Source organism: Pelodiscus sinensis, chromosome 1 (assembly GCF_049634645.1).
Source record: "Pelodiscus sinensis isolate JC-2024 chromosome 1, ASM4963464v1, whole genome shotgun sequence".
Classification (NCBI taxonomy): Eukaryota; Metazoa; Chordata; order Testudines; family Trionychidae; genus Pelodiscus; species Pelodiscus sinensis.
This window is the reverse complement of record NC_134711.1, coordinates 115,632,339-115,648,528: the sequence shown is the minus strand read 5'-3', so window position 1 is coordinate 115,648,528 and position 16,190 is coordinate 115,632,339. Positions and strand designations below refer to the sequence as shown.

Genomic DNA, 16,190 nt, shown 5'->3' with positions numbered 1-16,190 from the left:
AGGAGTACAGTCTTTAGGATTTGGCCCCCAGATTAGTTAACATGGAGATTTCTTCACATTTGAGACCTATATGGAGGTGAAGCCAACATTCAGTGACCATGGCCAGAAGAAGAAATAATTTAGAATCCTGATGCAGAAAAGCAACTCGCAACCACTCTGTGTTTTGAGCAAACTTACCGATACGCATCAGCGTCATATATCCTACAAGCGCCTCGCTGTGCACAGCTACTGCTTCCCCATTTCAAGCATGTCCTGTCTATTAATGCACCAACGTAAACTGGGACTGGAATTCCGGCTGCAATAAAAGAATCAAAAATATATCATGGAAAAGATAATAGCATTTTCATATAAGCTCCAAACCCTGCCCCAGGTTGTAGTGGTGCTCTGGGTAGGCAATAGGGAGCCACTTCCTCCCTTTAATTGGAAAGAATGCTCCAGAAGAATAAATGGGGTGACTGAATTTGGTGCTGTTTAGAGCTCCATTGTGACATGGCTGGCCAGGCTATCAGGCTGTGGTGACACACTCTTGCTTTCTCCAGTATGTATTATTAGCTTAGCAGCTCTCAAATTGTTCTATAAAATGCTGCTGGTTTGCAGCTCAATTACTACAGCATTTTTCACAACTTTTAGTAGCACACAGACCTCATCCTGACACTCTTGCAGTGGGGTAAAATTCATTTCATGAAGCTGGCTCTGTTTTTTATTTACCACTGTAAAAAATGCATGGGAGAGGGGGGAAGGTAAAGGGAGAAATAAAACCAGAGTTGGTGAGTTTGACAGACTTAGAATCATAGGGCTGGAAGAGACTTCAGGAGGTCATCAAGTCCCAAAGCAGGACCAACCCCAACTAAATCAACCCAGCCAGGGCTTTGTCAAGCCGAGACTTAAAAATCTCTAGGGATGGAGATTCTGCCACCTCCCTAGGTGACCCATTCCAGTGCTTCACCAACACTGGAAATAGTTTTTCCTAATATCCAACCTAGGCCTTCCCCATTGCAATTTGAGACCATTGCTCCTTGTTCTGCCATCCGTCACTACGGAGAACAGCCTTTCTCCATCCTCTTTGGAACCTCCACCAGCCCCTGGGCAAAGCAGAGGGGCCAACTCTACACTCCAGGAAGTCAGCTCTCAGCACCATCTGGCGCACACCACACAGTCCTCTCCAGCTCTCAGAACCACCCAGAGTGCGCCATGCCATGCTCCAGTGGCAATTTTAAGGGCCCAGGGCTCCAACCACTGCCACTCCTGTGGCAGTAGAGGTGTTGGTATCTGGGAGCCTCTGGGCCTTTTGAATCACCAGGCCCTGGGGAAATTGCCCCTTTGCCCCATCAGTGGATGAAACCAAGTGCAAAAGGAGATGGGCAAAATGATCAACACTGCCTCGTGCTCAGATTTTAAAGGTATTTAGGCATTACCCCACACATCATTGCAAAGTATAACCCAGGCACCGAAGTCACATTTTCAAGAGTAGCCTAGTCATTTAGAGGCTAAATCACTATGTAGATGCGGTGATACTGAGCATGGCAATACCTAACTTTTAGGCCCCTAGAAAACCACAGGAACAAAATTACAATTTGCAAAGCCTAAGCTGAACACCTAGCCGACTGCATGGGGAGGAGACAGGCATCCTATGATGTAATTCAAATAAGCCAGTGTAACCCACACACCTATTGGGTGTGGTTCACAGTCCCTTGTAGTGTCACTTAGAACATAAGAGCATAAGAACAGCCATACTGGGTCAGACCAAAGGTCCATCTAACCCAGTATCCTGTCTCCCTCTAGAGGGAGGGAACACAACAGGTAATCATCACGTGATCCCTCTCCTGTCATCCATTTCCAGACCAGAGGTTAGGGACACTATTCCTACCCATCCTGGCTAACAGCTATTGATGGACCGAACCTCCATGAATCTATCCAGCACTTTTTTGAACCCTGTTAAAGTCCTGGTCTTCACAACATCCTTAGACCACTTACAGTGAGAGATAAGAATGAGTGAGCTCCACAGCCTAATCAAAGAGTCAGCTGGCTTTATAGTTCAAGTTGCAAAGAATCATGCACTAAGCTCCAGAGGTTCCAGGTTCAAATGTGCCTGTCAGCAGTTACACCAGCACACTAGATGGGGAGCTGCCTAAGCTTAGCCAATGGAAGATGTCTCCAAGACAGGTGTGTGCTAAGCCACGCCCCTCTCACAGAGACTGAGGGAGACTCACAGCAGAATATACCATAGGTCAGAGTTTAATGTTCTAATCCTTTCTGCCCCTTCAAGAAAGGGAGGATTTGTGTCTGGGTCTTCCACCTTGTAGGTGAAAGCTCTAAATTGCTGGGCTAACAGGTATAAGGTAGGTACCATCTTCTACTCTAGTCGCCAGATTTAAAATGGGAACTTATTCCGTAGGTAGCCTCTTGTTACATCAACTGGACTGGGACCCCACACAATACTGGGTTGTGAATTACTCAGGGGCATACATGGGAGACAAATGTTCAGAGGCCTAGAGTGAGGTAGCAGCACACAAGCTCTAATGGGCACTGAAAGAACTTCTGACCTGAAACCTTAGAGGCCAAGTGAGTTTATGTGCCTATAGCTTATGAGCCTAAAACTGAAATTTAAATACCCGAGTCAGGAATTTAGGTATCCATGTGAACGCAGGCCTTAGGAGACTAAGTCCCATTGACTTTCAATGAGACTTAAGCTACAAAGTCATTTAGGTATTGTAATGCCGAGCAGAACAAAGACTAAATATATTTGAAAATGTGGGCCTAAATAATTTAGCGAAGTCCTATTTCACAGAATGATGTAGGCACTTAGGAATCTAAACTTCATTTCAAGTCAGTCCCTGACATATGGTTGAAAATGGGCTTCAGGTATTTTTTTTTTTTTAACATTTACTGAATGTTATTATTTTTTCTAAAACATTTGCTTCATTGAGGACAGCTGAAAACGCATATTCACTTTCCAATGTCTCAGGTGGCATATGCCATATCTGCCTCAGAGATGTTGTATCTTTCTGAATGAGATGAGAGCTGGTCTATGCTGTGCAAATGAGTGAGGGAATGATATATTGCTTAACCTTTGTATTCACGGTAGTTCACCTTATGAAAAGTGTCAGGATTCCAATCCTGTACCAAACCATGCATGTTTCTGCATAAAAATATCGCATTTCTATATAGGAAAGCACACTCCTAATCTAAAAAGGAGTGTATTCTCTGTGTATGTATTCCTCCAAGAGCAACAATAGGCAACCAAGGCCAATGAGTGGGCCACATGAATGACCCTCCATCTCAGAGGGCTGCAAGATTGTCATAATCAAGATAGTCTCCTGGGATAGGAAAGTTTTGCTAACTTTGCTTGCATATCTAGAATTTGCAGGGTGTGGCGACAGAACCAGAGGAGAGCTTTGATTAGATGCAGAGGGACCGCATGGCTCTCTCAGTCACAAGAAAACAAACAAACAAACAAACAAACAAACAAGCAAGCAAGCAAGCAAGCAAGCAAACAAGCAAACAAACAAGCAAACAAAGGATTGCCTATTGCTATATCCATCTCATCCCATCCCTCCTCAGCTGCTTCAATGTGAGTGTGGAGAGACGAGGAAGGAAGAGAATTGTCATTGCACATCTGGAACATTCCAGGCTGTGGTGGACCAATGAAGGGATTAAGTTCCAAAATGGAGGACTTTTCACACACAAAAATTTACCAGCAATTCCCTCCTGTTTATATTGAGGTAGCTCCAATTTTGAGTCCCTTTTCTGATCTCAACTGTGGCAATGCACCACAGGCAACCAGATCCCAAACCTTTTAGGGCTCTTTATAGGTTAAAACCTACACCTTGAATGTCAGAAGCTTATTAGCAGCCAGCGCAGATCGTGGAGCACTAGCCTGATATTCAATTCCACGTCAAGTGCAATTCCACTTACACAGGAGGCAGCAGCCTTCTGCTGTAGGGTCAGTTTCTGAATGTTTCCAAGGTAAAGCTCATGCACAGCATATTACAGCAATCTTATCCTGGGTAATTGTGGTAAGGTACAAATCAGAGAGGAAACACTGTTTAGCCAGGTGCAGTTGGAAAAATGCACTTTTGGCAGCATCTTGGACATCCAAGAGCAACCCAGAATCTAACTCAGTCACTATCTTTGTTCTGTGTTTGCACCGTGCTTAGCACAGTGGCGTCCTGCTCAAAGACTAGGGCTCCTAAGCCTAACAATGTTACTACTTATACAACAAGTACTTAGAATAACAATAGCACTGCCATAATGTCCATCTGTTTTACAAACTGATAATGGACTTGGTGCCATCAAAAGCCACACAGACACTCAAAGGTATTTTAAAAGCTCAAATACTATAATCAGAATAATTTATCATACCTAGGCTTCTCATCACGAGTGTATGCAGACCAAGTGCAAGAGATTTCAGCTCTGGTTGAACACACCTAAAACAGACAGATGTAAGTCATCACCTCGATCCCTAGAAATACTCACAATTTACCTATGGCATTATTATTCTGAATGACAGAATGCAAAACTTCAAAAGGAAGCTGTCTCAGAATTGTCAAAAAGACATTAAATACTATGCAAAATACGAACTAATCAAGTGCTCTCCATCAAATTTGCCCTGAGAAATCAATACACTTCATATAATTAGTGAGGAGAATGTATATGAAGTATCAGCACCTTCTACACAGCATTTGAAGAAAGTGGTGTCCTTAAATATTCATTCTTTTCATTACAGGCTTTATTTTCATTACATGGACGGGGGAACTAGGATATTTGCTTTATGCAAAGCTTCTAGAAATGGTACAATTGGAGCAGTATTGTAATGACATTTCTACAGCTGTGTTTTCAGGAGCCTCATTCTTAAAAAAAAGAGGAAAAGAAAGCCATCTCTCAAATTGGTGTATAACTAATTTCCAAGAGATTAAACCACACTGACATAGATTTTGTGTAAGTTGTCCTATCTGTGTTGGATCTCTTTACAGTTATTGTCATGAAAAACACCCTTTAAAACAAGTTACGTCTGCAAGAAGGTGAGTTTAATGCTTTTTCTGCACATTCATATATAACAAAGTAATTATTAGAACTCTTGTTAGAATTCCAACTGAATTTGCTTCCAAATTGCCTTTGGGATTTCTCGGTGATCAAACCTTCGCATTACCAAGCATTTATAACTACCTATTTCAGATCAAGAAACTCTCAACAAAATGTGTTTTCAATGGACTTCTTTTTGTTCTTCAGCATATTCATACACAGTACATATCTATTTGTGTTTTCAGCTCCTAATCACAGTAATACAAAAGTCAAATGCAAAAGCTGTCATGGGTCAACTTAAGAGCAATAGGGTGAAATTTAAAGCATAAAAGCAATAGTTATATTTGTTGGTAGTTCCCACAAACTGCTTTCATGCATCATAATAGAAAATGGATTCAGAGAAGACAGCAGTGAAAGTGTCAGATTTCAATTAAGTTGTTGTAATTTGGAGAAATTAAGAATTCTAGGTCTCCATGCTGGGAAAAGCCCTTAGTGATATTAAAATAATGATTTTGATTACACTTACCTAAATGTAAGCACGTATAAGGGGATGCCTCCTAAAGCATAGAAAAAGGCACTTACGACTTGTATTACTGAATAATAAATAAATTTTCTTGAACAGTGATCGCTTTTTGGACATAGTCCCAAAGTTACAGAGCTATTTCCTGATTGTGATCCTGTAATTTCAATGCAGCTGCAGTTATGATATACCTGAAAGACAGAATGAAAATAAAGGCAAAACCTCTCGAAAAGAAACATGGCCCAGAAAAACACACTAGGAGCTTCTAACTAGCTCTTGTTTGCATTTCTCAGAGGTTTCTGTGTTCAGTAGTTTCTTGGTTTCTTTCCTATGTGTCATGTACTTCTTGTACATGGTAGGTTACAAAGCACAAGCAGGTTAAGTTTCTGGATCAATTATAAACTTACTACACAGCTTATTTCTCAGAGAGATGCATGCCAGATATCTTGACTATAGAATCCTTTAGTGCTCTGCCAGGTCCAGCTAAGATTAGCTTAAATATTGATACACAGCACCGCGTAATGCCTGAATCATATAATGCAGTTTAGTATTCACAGAAAGGCATGGTTGTGTTCCCTTACCAGGACCTGAACTCAGTTCACAGCAGTGAAAGTGTGTTGAATCCTAGTCACGAGATGAGCAGGGAGAATTTAAGAGATGTCATTAAGTCCAGTCCCCTACACTCATGGCAAGATCAAGCACCATCTTAACCATCCCTGATGGGTATCTGGCTAATCTGCTCTTAAATATCTCCAATGATGGAGATTCCACAACCTCCATAGACAATTTATTCCAGTTCTTAACCACCCTGACACTTAGGAATTTTTTTTCTAATGTCCAACCTAAAACTCCCTTACTTCAATTTAAGTCCTTTGCTTCTTGTACTATCATCAGACGTTAAGTAGAAAATGTTTCTTTCCTCCTCCTTGTAACAACCTTTTATGTACTTTAAAAGTGCTATCATGTGATCTCTCAGTCTTCTGTTTTCCAAACTAAACAAACCCAGTTCTTTCATTCTTCCTGCATGGGTAAAGTTTTCTAGACCTTTAATAATTTTTTTTTGTTCTTCTCTGGACCTTCTCCAATTTGTCCACATCTTTCCTGAAATGTGGCGCCCAGAACTGGACACAGCACTCCAGTTGAAGTCTAATTGGTGCAGAGTAGAGCAGAAGAATTGCTTCTTGTCTCTTGCTTTTGTCCCCACAAAAATAAATCCATAATTAATTCAGTGGCCACCAATCCATTGATCACAATCAGCTGGTCAGTCTTGGCGCCTCTGCCAGTTGATTGTGATGTCTGGGCTGCTAAAAGTTTAGCTGTGCATCAGGGCTCAGGGATGTCTCTATGGCCCTTTGTTGAAGGGTGGGGGGCAGGAAAAGGTGGCTCTGTGGGCTGCCTCCACCTCCAGTGCTGTCCCCCCAGTTCCCATTGGCCAGGAACCTTAGCGTAGCCAACATTGGATTTACAAAAGGCAAACAAATGGAGATCTGTAACTCCAACAATGTACATGTTATGTGTTCTCCTCAATGCCCAATGTGAGTTTGTTCCAATACACAGCCTGACTCTTGGGCTCAAGCTCCAGAGCCTCCAGCATCTAATTTGAAGGTCAGAGGTTTTCAGAGGTCCCCACAAATGGACTATCATTGCTCTTGCTCTGTTATCCATTTGATCTTTTCTAAATATCCATCACTGATATACCAATATTCTTAAGCAAAAAACAAAAACAAAACACCAAAAAACCAACCAACCCACCCACCCCTGGGCAACAAGGCACTTACGGTGTTCTTGCCATATCCTGTCGAAGCCTTGCATCCGGCAAGACACGCAGAGATGTATGAGATTCCATTGTCTCCACAGACAGGGTCCCATCGGTTTGTGGCACATTTACAGTCAGCATTGCAGGCAGAAAATGGGCTATTTTCATGATGTGCCACTGGTTTGCTTACAAGGTAAATTTACAAATGCATAAAATTATTTTAATTCAAAAGCTATCTTTCATTTAAACATTAAAGACTAATTTAGAAACTTTTTCCTTTCCCTTCTATTTGATGTCCTTATCATAGAGCTAAGCTAATATTTCAGATAGACAAACTTAAATTATTCCTGTTCTTGTACATGGATCTTGTTGCGTTAGCTTCCATCCCAGGTACATTTGAAATACACATAACTACTGGGTTAGGAAAAATTCTGACAAAAAGAAATTTCAGGTTATTATAGCTGAGAAAAATCAGACCCTTTGTTCTTACTACCAGTAAAATTCTGGACTGTGTTCAGTTCCACCATTCTAGCTACCAAACCGAATGAATTTTGTATATGAATCATGCTGACAGTTACTCAAATAAGACCCATACCCCAAACTGATGTAATTATCAAGTCCAAAAACTAGCAGTATGTAACTTACACACACTCACTGTGTTTGAATCTCTCTCACTCTCTCTAATGTGAAAAGAGGGATGCATTCTCATCTGGTGTAAATCCGTGTCATTCCATTAGAATTTATAAATCTAAATTCATTAGCATCTGGCATTTTCTAAGTATACCAGCCTTCAGGGAATACACTCATTACTAAAATGGTGTCTTTGTAGTTAGTCATAACCACACATTTGTAATGCTTCTCTGCTACCGTCTCAAGAAAGGTATAGCTATATGTTATAGAAAATGTATACCTACCTATCATAGGATACTGTCAGTCCTGCCACTACATGGTTCTCACAGCCCACAAAAAATTGAGCGACGCTTATGAGAAAAGCCATAAATGACATCACCAATCCAAATTTTGTAGCTTCAACGATGCCCAATTTGTACTTCTTCATTATGAACCCCCCTAAAAATATCCCAATGCTTACAGCAGGCAAAGCAGTTACTCCTGCAATGGGAGAGAGAGGAGGAATATTGAAGTGGTATAGTCTTATTCAGTCACTCATAACTGATTTCACAGGTGTGGTGTTGAAATTGCTGAACATTTGAATAACATATTGCCTGAAAAATAGCATCCATTTATTTCAGGAGGCTCAAAATACCATGACATTTTAAGAGCCCAAGGACCTCCTCTAATATTTTTGTCAATGTACCTGTAAAAATTACATCTAGAGCGGTGTAAGTCAGGACCAAACTTTGTCCCAACTCGAGCAGCATCCTGAGAGGAAAAGGAGGCATAAGGATCCACATTATGCCCTTGTGTTGATTACCTGTACCCAGGCTTACGGATGGGGTGTGGGGTGGAGGCAAAGGGGAGAGAGGGTGCACCAGGAATTTAAAAGGATCCGGGGCTCTCCACCACCACCACTGCTACTGCGGCAGCTGTGGATGCTCCGTGCAGCTCCGAGGGCTGGGAGGTGTGCGGGGTGGTCTAGGCAGCACTAAGGCCACAGTGGCTGGCTAATAGCCAGCCACTGTGGACCCCAGGGCAAGGTGTGTGTGTGGGGGGGGCAGGGGAAGGGGGACAGCTGGCTGGCCTATCCCTTCTGGCAAGCCTGGAGCTGTCCCTCCACCCCCATACACCTTGGCCCTGGGGCCACAGTGGCTGGCTGTTGTCCCCACTGGTTGCAGCATGGGAGAGGAAGTAGGATCCAGAGAACCATGAGATTTTTCTCCCCTTAGACGGAACATTGGCTTTGCCCATCCAAAGTATCAGCCAGAACAACTGCACTGGTACATTAGGTGACATGCAGCGCACACCATGTAGAGGCCCAATGTGGGGTACCAGGAGGCAGTGGGGACACTAGGAGGCAGACAGTGGCAGGCATCTACAGACCTGTGCCAGTTTGCAGCATGAACCGGGATGAGTTTGTGGCCTGCACTGTGCAGGGGGTCAGACTAGATGATCATAATGGTCCCTTCTGACCTTAAAGTCTATGAGTCTACGAGTCTATGAGTTTCAATAGTCCTTCAACCCCTGTTGCACAATGTACTGAATCCTTTACGTCCTGGCTCTTGCAAAGCCTATGTCCCTGTTGCCTTTTGCACCGATAGTAATGTGCCTGCAGCGGAACAGCTGTCTGTTGCAGACTTTGCAGATATATGCCATTACCCAAGGTACTACTGTCTGGAGGACTGCTGAACAACCTTCTTCCCTCAGTTTTGCAACCCAGAGTTGCTTTTACACTGCTTCACTACAGGTATGTCTAGACTGCATCCCTCTGTCGGCAGAGGGATGCAGATTAGGCAGGTTGACATTGCAAATGAGGCAGAGATTTAAATATCCTGCACGTAATTTGCATAAAAACGGCCGTCACCGTGTTTTGCCAGCTCAGCACTTTGACGGCAAAAAGCGGCAGTCTAGGGGAGATCTGTCAAGAAAGAAAGCCTTTTTCGACAGATCCTGTAAACTCCTTGCAGGAGGCATAAGGGATCTGTCAAAAAAGGCTTTCTCTCTCAACAGATTCCCCCTCTAGACTGCTGCTTTTTGCCGACAAAGTGCTGAGTTGGCAAAACACGGCAACGGCCATTTTTATGCAAATGAGGCATGGGATATTTAAATCCCTGCCTCATTTGCAATGTCAACCTGCCTAAACTGCATCCCTCTGCTGACAGAGGGATGCAGTCTAGACATACCCTTTGAGAGCAACCACTCTGCTCATGCACAGCCTCCAGCCATGTAAATCAGCTCTGGCCAGTTACTCTTCAATTACATTGCTCAGGAGAGATTCAAATACTGTTCAGCTGATTACCAGAGTGCCTGCTGTGAAGTTTTTGTTTCTACTGGTGGTGCACAAACCACATGCTTTAGTGCACGTAGAAAAGTTTATTCTGTACATGGATGGACAAAATCCACAGATAGATGTAAAAGAGTAGAAGGAACATTTCCCAGCACCCTCCTGGGATGGTTCTCAGATATACACATAAGTGTAGACAAAGCCTGTAAGACTGTCTCCCACAAACTGCCACTTGGTGTGTCTGCTCCAAAGTTGCTGATGATAAAGTCATAATAGAGTCCTGAGCAATTCCTTATACTCAAAACTTCATGCAAATTTATTCTGGCACCCATCTTTTAAAATTTTGGCTTGTGAAAAGGAAACAGACACACAACAGTCATGCTGTCCACCAGAAAATTAGGCTCTGTGGTGGCTTTATATAATTCCATCACAGAAAAAGGACTCTTTTTTTTTTTTTTGCATCCCTTAAAGAAACAATAGCCAAACTTCTCACAGAATGCTCAATAAAAGGCACATCAAAACACTTTCCAAAGCACTATAACACTCACCTGTTACAAAGTTAGATCTAGATGTTGACTGACCATACTGCTGCTCCATGTATTTTGGTTTGTAAGTCAAGAAACCAACAAAGCTACAGAATTGTAACAGTGTACAACACAAAAATGTGATGTAAATTCTATTACTCAACACTTTTTTCAGAGAGAGAACAAAATCTGAAAGAAATGATATACAGTTTCATTTTTTAAAAATGCTTGGAATAATTATTGGTAAACAATATATGAGATTTGGAGCCAAATCCTGCCCTCAGACACCTATGTGCTTACTCCACAGGTTTCAGTGGGATCTGCAGATGAGTATCTCTGGGCAGAATTGTGTCCTCAATTAGAAGGGTCAGTCTGCTCACACAAATTTCACTGCAGGACCAGACCTAAGTGATTTCTCCATGGGTCCTCTGTACCGTGACCATGTCATGCATTGGGAACTGCAGCCAATAATTTTAGTTTATCAATCATTTACTGTGTGATAGTATGATTAAATAACATGTTAAGTCATATGTGATATGTTAAAGAGAGTTAAGGTGTAGGATTATAGAAGTATATGATAGATCATAGTTAGATGGGATAATTATGTAATAGGTATCTAACTAAGTAAGGCTGAAATGCAAGACCTACAGCAGCCGTGACCAATCTGCCACTCATGAACCTCATGCGGCTCTTCCCACCCTAGAGCGCAGCTCGCGAAGTCACCCCCGTGGCGCGTAAATCCACCCCCATGTCCCTGAAAATGGCCTTCTCCTCCCGACTCCCTGTGCTCACCAGCCATTAAAGATGGAGTATTAAAGATGTTGTTGGCTGGAGGGAGCCTGATGCGGCCAAAAAGCCTCTAAACGTTTTTTGTTAATGTGGCAGGTTTTTTTTTTTTTGCTTGAACGTGACTGGAGGCTCCTTTTAAAGGGGCAGCCCTCTTTTTTTTTTCTTTTCTCATGACAACTTTGCCCCAGTTCTTCGTGCTGGATCCACTGATGTCTTGGTTCTTTGCTTGGAATGGGTTGGCCATAAGATTTTAGCTTAGCCATACTAGGCCATAGGCTTAATAAATTCTGGATATAAATACGTAACCCTATATAATAAGACTGTGAGAAAAGATACAGTCTGCCTTGCTGGGAAAAGACCCTTCTGGTTTTTTTATGCTTACCCATCCCTAATTTTAACACAGATTTTAACTAATTTGGGTCACTCATTTTTCCTCAGTTCCAGTTTGTTTCTAGCGCAAACTTTTAAATGGAGGTCCTAACTCAACAAGGGACGACCTTCATAGCCGCTGGGCACCCAATGACTTCAAAGAAGTGTGTGTCGGGACGGAGGGAGAGTGCGGGCAGAAGTGGGGGGTTGCTGTGTTACACCATGCTGATAGGTTTCCAGTTTGGTAAAACATATGAAACACTTGCCTTTTGAAACTACTGACCACTTCATTGGCTGATGGCTTTCAGATTTGTATTGCTTGCTCTGGTCTCCTTTAATTTTGGAGAGACCAGATGAAGTTTTGCCATTATTTTTTTCCTCCGGCTTATTCAGACTCTTGGGCAGGAAACAGAATGGTATGCCAGCAATGAGATTAATCATTCCAGATATAAGAAAACCAAGCCACCACGCACCTACCCACCGGGAGTCTTTTGGCGTTATGGTTATGCTACCTAGAATAAAATGAGACAAAGAGTGAATTCTATTAACAAAAAGACTCTTCCCCACCTATTCCTGTAATTGCTGGGAACTCTGCATTGTACACTAGAAGGAAACTAAGTATTTTCATTGTTAATGAGATATATTGAAAGATGCCATAAAGCAAGCAGGGCCTCAGCAGGCACCTAAATATATTAGGTGGTGTTGTTTGTCCTTGCCTTCATACATTTGCTGACTTGTATAATTCAAGGCTAGGTGCCTCCGAATTTATAGTACTTTTGAACACATGGGATCTGAAATAGGTGTCAGGTAGAGTCTCCCACACACCCTGGATCTGCTAGGATGCAGTACTTTCTACTAATCTATTTTTCTTATAGGACCTTCCAGCAAAACATTAAATCATGTTCCTAACAATAAGGACATGATGGGTCCTATTAGGGGGTTTCAGTCAGATTCATAGCATATGTAAGTCTGTACTATGGAGAATGTGGAAACTGTAATAATTTTTAAGAATATCGTATGTCTATCTATTTGTTGGGTAGCTTGTCTATTGTTTGCTTTGTGGCTACAAAAGAATTAAATCACGTGGGAACTGGCTACATTTGCTGAGGAGTAGACATTGGCTTCAAATAAGCCCTCCTGCTGGTACACAAATACAATAAAGGTGCCAATTCCTATTAAGTTTTACCTCTACCTTACTGTGGGCACTGCCTGCATGGTGCTTCCAAGTGTGTGCTTGTTTGGACAGGGTGGGGGAATCAAGGCAGGAAATCCAAACAGAAAGCTGTGTCACTGATAAAAAGGCAGCCTCTGTTGGGACAATAAGAGAGACACAAATCAAGGGTCTCCTGGCTTGTCTCAGCTGACAAAGGAAGGGTAGAGATGCCTGCGATAAATAAGGCCTGCCTTAGCTATAGCTAAGATGTAGATGTACTATTAGTTCTTTGGCTCCTAATGGAGCATAGGGCCTCAACAATCATTCTCCATCTCTTGCGATCCTTAGCGATAGTCTTGATTTGATCCCATGGTAAGCCAGCTGCTTTTACTTCATCCAGGCAGCTTCATCGCCATGTTTGTTTGGAACGTCTCCTTTTCCTCTTTCCCTTTGGATTCCATTCTAACACTTGTCTTGTGATACATTCCTCACGCAGAATATGGCCTGCCCATCGCCATTTTCTTTTCTTAATCTGGACCTCAATTGGTTTCTGATTTGTTCTAGTCCACAAGATTTCATTTGGCACTCTATTGTACCACTTTAGCTGGAGAATGTGTCTAAGGCTTTTATTGACAAATGTCAGAATTCTTTTAGTGTTGCTCTGAACAACGTGCAACGCCTCCGAGCCATACAGCATCACTGATTTCACATTGGAATTGAAAACACATAGTTTAGTTCTTATTGAAATGGCTCTTGTACCCCAGACTGGTCATAGTATGGCAAAAGCTTGTTGCGCCTTTCTTATTCTTGCACTGATGTCCTCTTCAGTTCTCCCATTCTTGCTGATAACCAGGGCTCGTCAAGCCGCAGTGAGCCCTGCTCGCCAGCAGGGTGGTTCAGCGCACTGCGCATGTGCTGATCACACTGCGGCACTGTACCGGGTTATAATCTACTCACCTGTGAGGAGTAGATTACCTTAATTGTCAAGCCCTGCTGATAACACTTCCCAACACTTCCCAACTATACAAACTGATCTACCTCTTGCACAGCTTGCCCACTCGCTTAGCTGTTTCCTGAAGGGCATGTGTCTTCTCTCGCATATGCTCTAATTTGTCTGCAAGCAGGGCTAAGTCGTCTGCAAACTCTAGATCTTTAAGTTTCCTAGTTTGAGTCCATTGGAGTCCCCCTCCTGAGTCAGCATATGCTGTTTTTGTGACCCAGTCTGGGACAATCAGGAAGAGTAATGGTGAAAGAAGGCAGCCTTGGCATACACCTGTTGTGACCTGGAATTTTTCCGAAAATTTTCCCTCATGGATGACCTGGCAAGAGTATTCTTCATACAGTTTCTTGATGATGATAATCAGTTTGCCTGGAACTCCATAATGTTGAATGATGATCCAGATGGACTGCCTGTCCACACTATCAAAGGCTTTCATAAAATCTGTGAAGTTGATATGGAGTGGTGCTTGCCATTCAATTCATTGTTCTACGATGATCCGAAGTGTTACTATCTGGTCTGTGCAAGATCGTCCTCTCCTAAAACCTGCCTGCCCTTCTCTTAGTTTGCGGTCTATGGCATCTTTCATTCATTCCAGGATGACTCTAGTTAATACTTTGCTTAGGATAGACAGGAGAGTAATCCCCCTCCACTCTTCACACAGTGACAGATCACCGGATTTAGGGAGTTTCACTAGCAGCCCTTTTCTCCAGTTCTTTGGGATCTCTTCTGTTGTCCATATCAGATTTAGCAAACTGTGCAGCAGGTCCACTATAGCAGCTCCTCCTCCGTTTAGTACTTCAGGTGAAGTATTATCAGGTCCTGCTGCCTTGCCATTCTTTAGGTTCCTTATTGCCTTGCAGACTTCCTCTTTTTTAATTGCCCCAGTGTTGATGTCTAGGGGTTCTCCTACTTCTAGCTGTAGTGGACTTGATGGTGGTGGTCTGTTTAACACTTCTTCAAAATGGTCCTTCCATCTGGCTAGCTGGCTCATCCACTGAGGTAAGTAGCTGACCATCTTTGTTTTTGACTGGTCTGCTTGGGTTTCTCTTCCTTCCACTCAAGACTCAAATTGTATTGTACAGGGTTTCCTTGTTTAGATGCTGCCTCTGCTTTTTCTGCAATCTCGTTTATGAAATTTCTCTTATCACTGCGGAGACTTTTCTTCAGTTCCCCAGCGATTTCATGGTATCTGGATGATGCAGCTTGTTTCTGGCCTCTTGCTTTTGCTTGGTTAACTTGTTGTTTGAGTGCCTTCCGTTCTTCAATCATTCTCCATGTCTGCTCTGTGATCCATTCCTTCCGGTTAATGGAAGGTTGCCCTAATACCACCTTACATGTAGATGTTTATTATTTTAAGAACTGTTCCTCTGATTGCCTTGGTTCTGAACCAGCAATGCTTCCCTTAAAGAAACCTGCTTGGTCAGTGTATTAGCCACTTGTTGAAGCTTCCGAAGAAAGTCTGTATGTGGATCCAAAATGCCAGTTGAACCTGCTCAGAAATGATGATTGGTCCAAGAGGGATTGCAGCTGAAGGCCAGGTCTGAGAGCAAGAGACCTGCAGGATTCCATCCCAAAATGAGGTGAAGGGAATGAGGCCTGTCACCGGAGAGACTTCCCTTTAGGAAACCAGGAGCTGTAGTTAATCCAGTGACCATGGCGCACACGGCCAAAATTTAGTTGAGATCATGGCCTTCAAAAAGCGAAATAAGCAAACACCTCTATGGCAGCATGGTGAACAATCTCCTTCTGCAAGTATAGGCTGAGATGTTAGACTGCTTAAATATCACAGATGGGTGTTAAATTTAAGCACGTCTGTCATACAGGTTGAACCTCTGTAGTCTGGGACACTCTGGTCCAGCAACATCCAGGGTCTGGAAGGACCACGGATGTTGCTGGACTAGAGAGCCCCAGAACAGAGGTTGCTAGCAGCTGGGAGTGGAGCCGGCCAGTGGAGCCCATGGGGTACCAGAGCACACAGCCAGTTGGGCTGGGAGGCAGGCAGGGGCGCCAGAGCCCAATGAGGGGGGGGCCCAATGCACATAGCTGATGGGGCCAGAAGGGGGAGGGGAGGCTGCAGAACTCACTGCTGGTAGGGCTGCAAGTGTCCATAGGGTTGCTTCCAGAGCTCCTGGGACAGTCAAGTCCACTGGAGCTCACA

At 43.1% G+C, this 16,190-nt stretch overlaps 1 protein-coding gene across 1 annotated transcript in view; it reads right to left on the bottom strand.

Moving 5' to 3' along the window:
- The window catches only part of LOC102458991 (solute carrier organic anion transporter family member 1B3), a 35,185-nt gene that overhangs the window by 2,385 nt on the left and 16,610 nt on the right, over positions 1-16,190 (bottom strand). The window contains exons 8-14 of the mRNA XM_006121284.4: positions 12,146-12,391; positions 10,746-10,910; positions 8,213-8,408; positions 7,321-7,483; positions 5,549-5,733; positions 4,363-4,427; positions 178-295 (exon numbers count right to left, since the gene is read on the bottom strand). Coding sequence (XP_006121346.2) covers positions 178-295; positions 4,363-4,427; positions 5,549-5,733; positions 7,321-7,483; positions 8,213-8,408; positions 10,746-10,910; positions 12,146-12,391 — 1,138 coding nt within the window. The remainder of the gene's footprint in view (positions 1-177; positions 296-4,362; positions 4,428-5,548; positions 5,734-7,320; positions 7,484-8,212; positions 8,409-10,745; positions 10,911-12,145; positions 12,392-16,190) is intronic.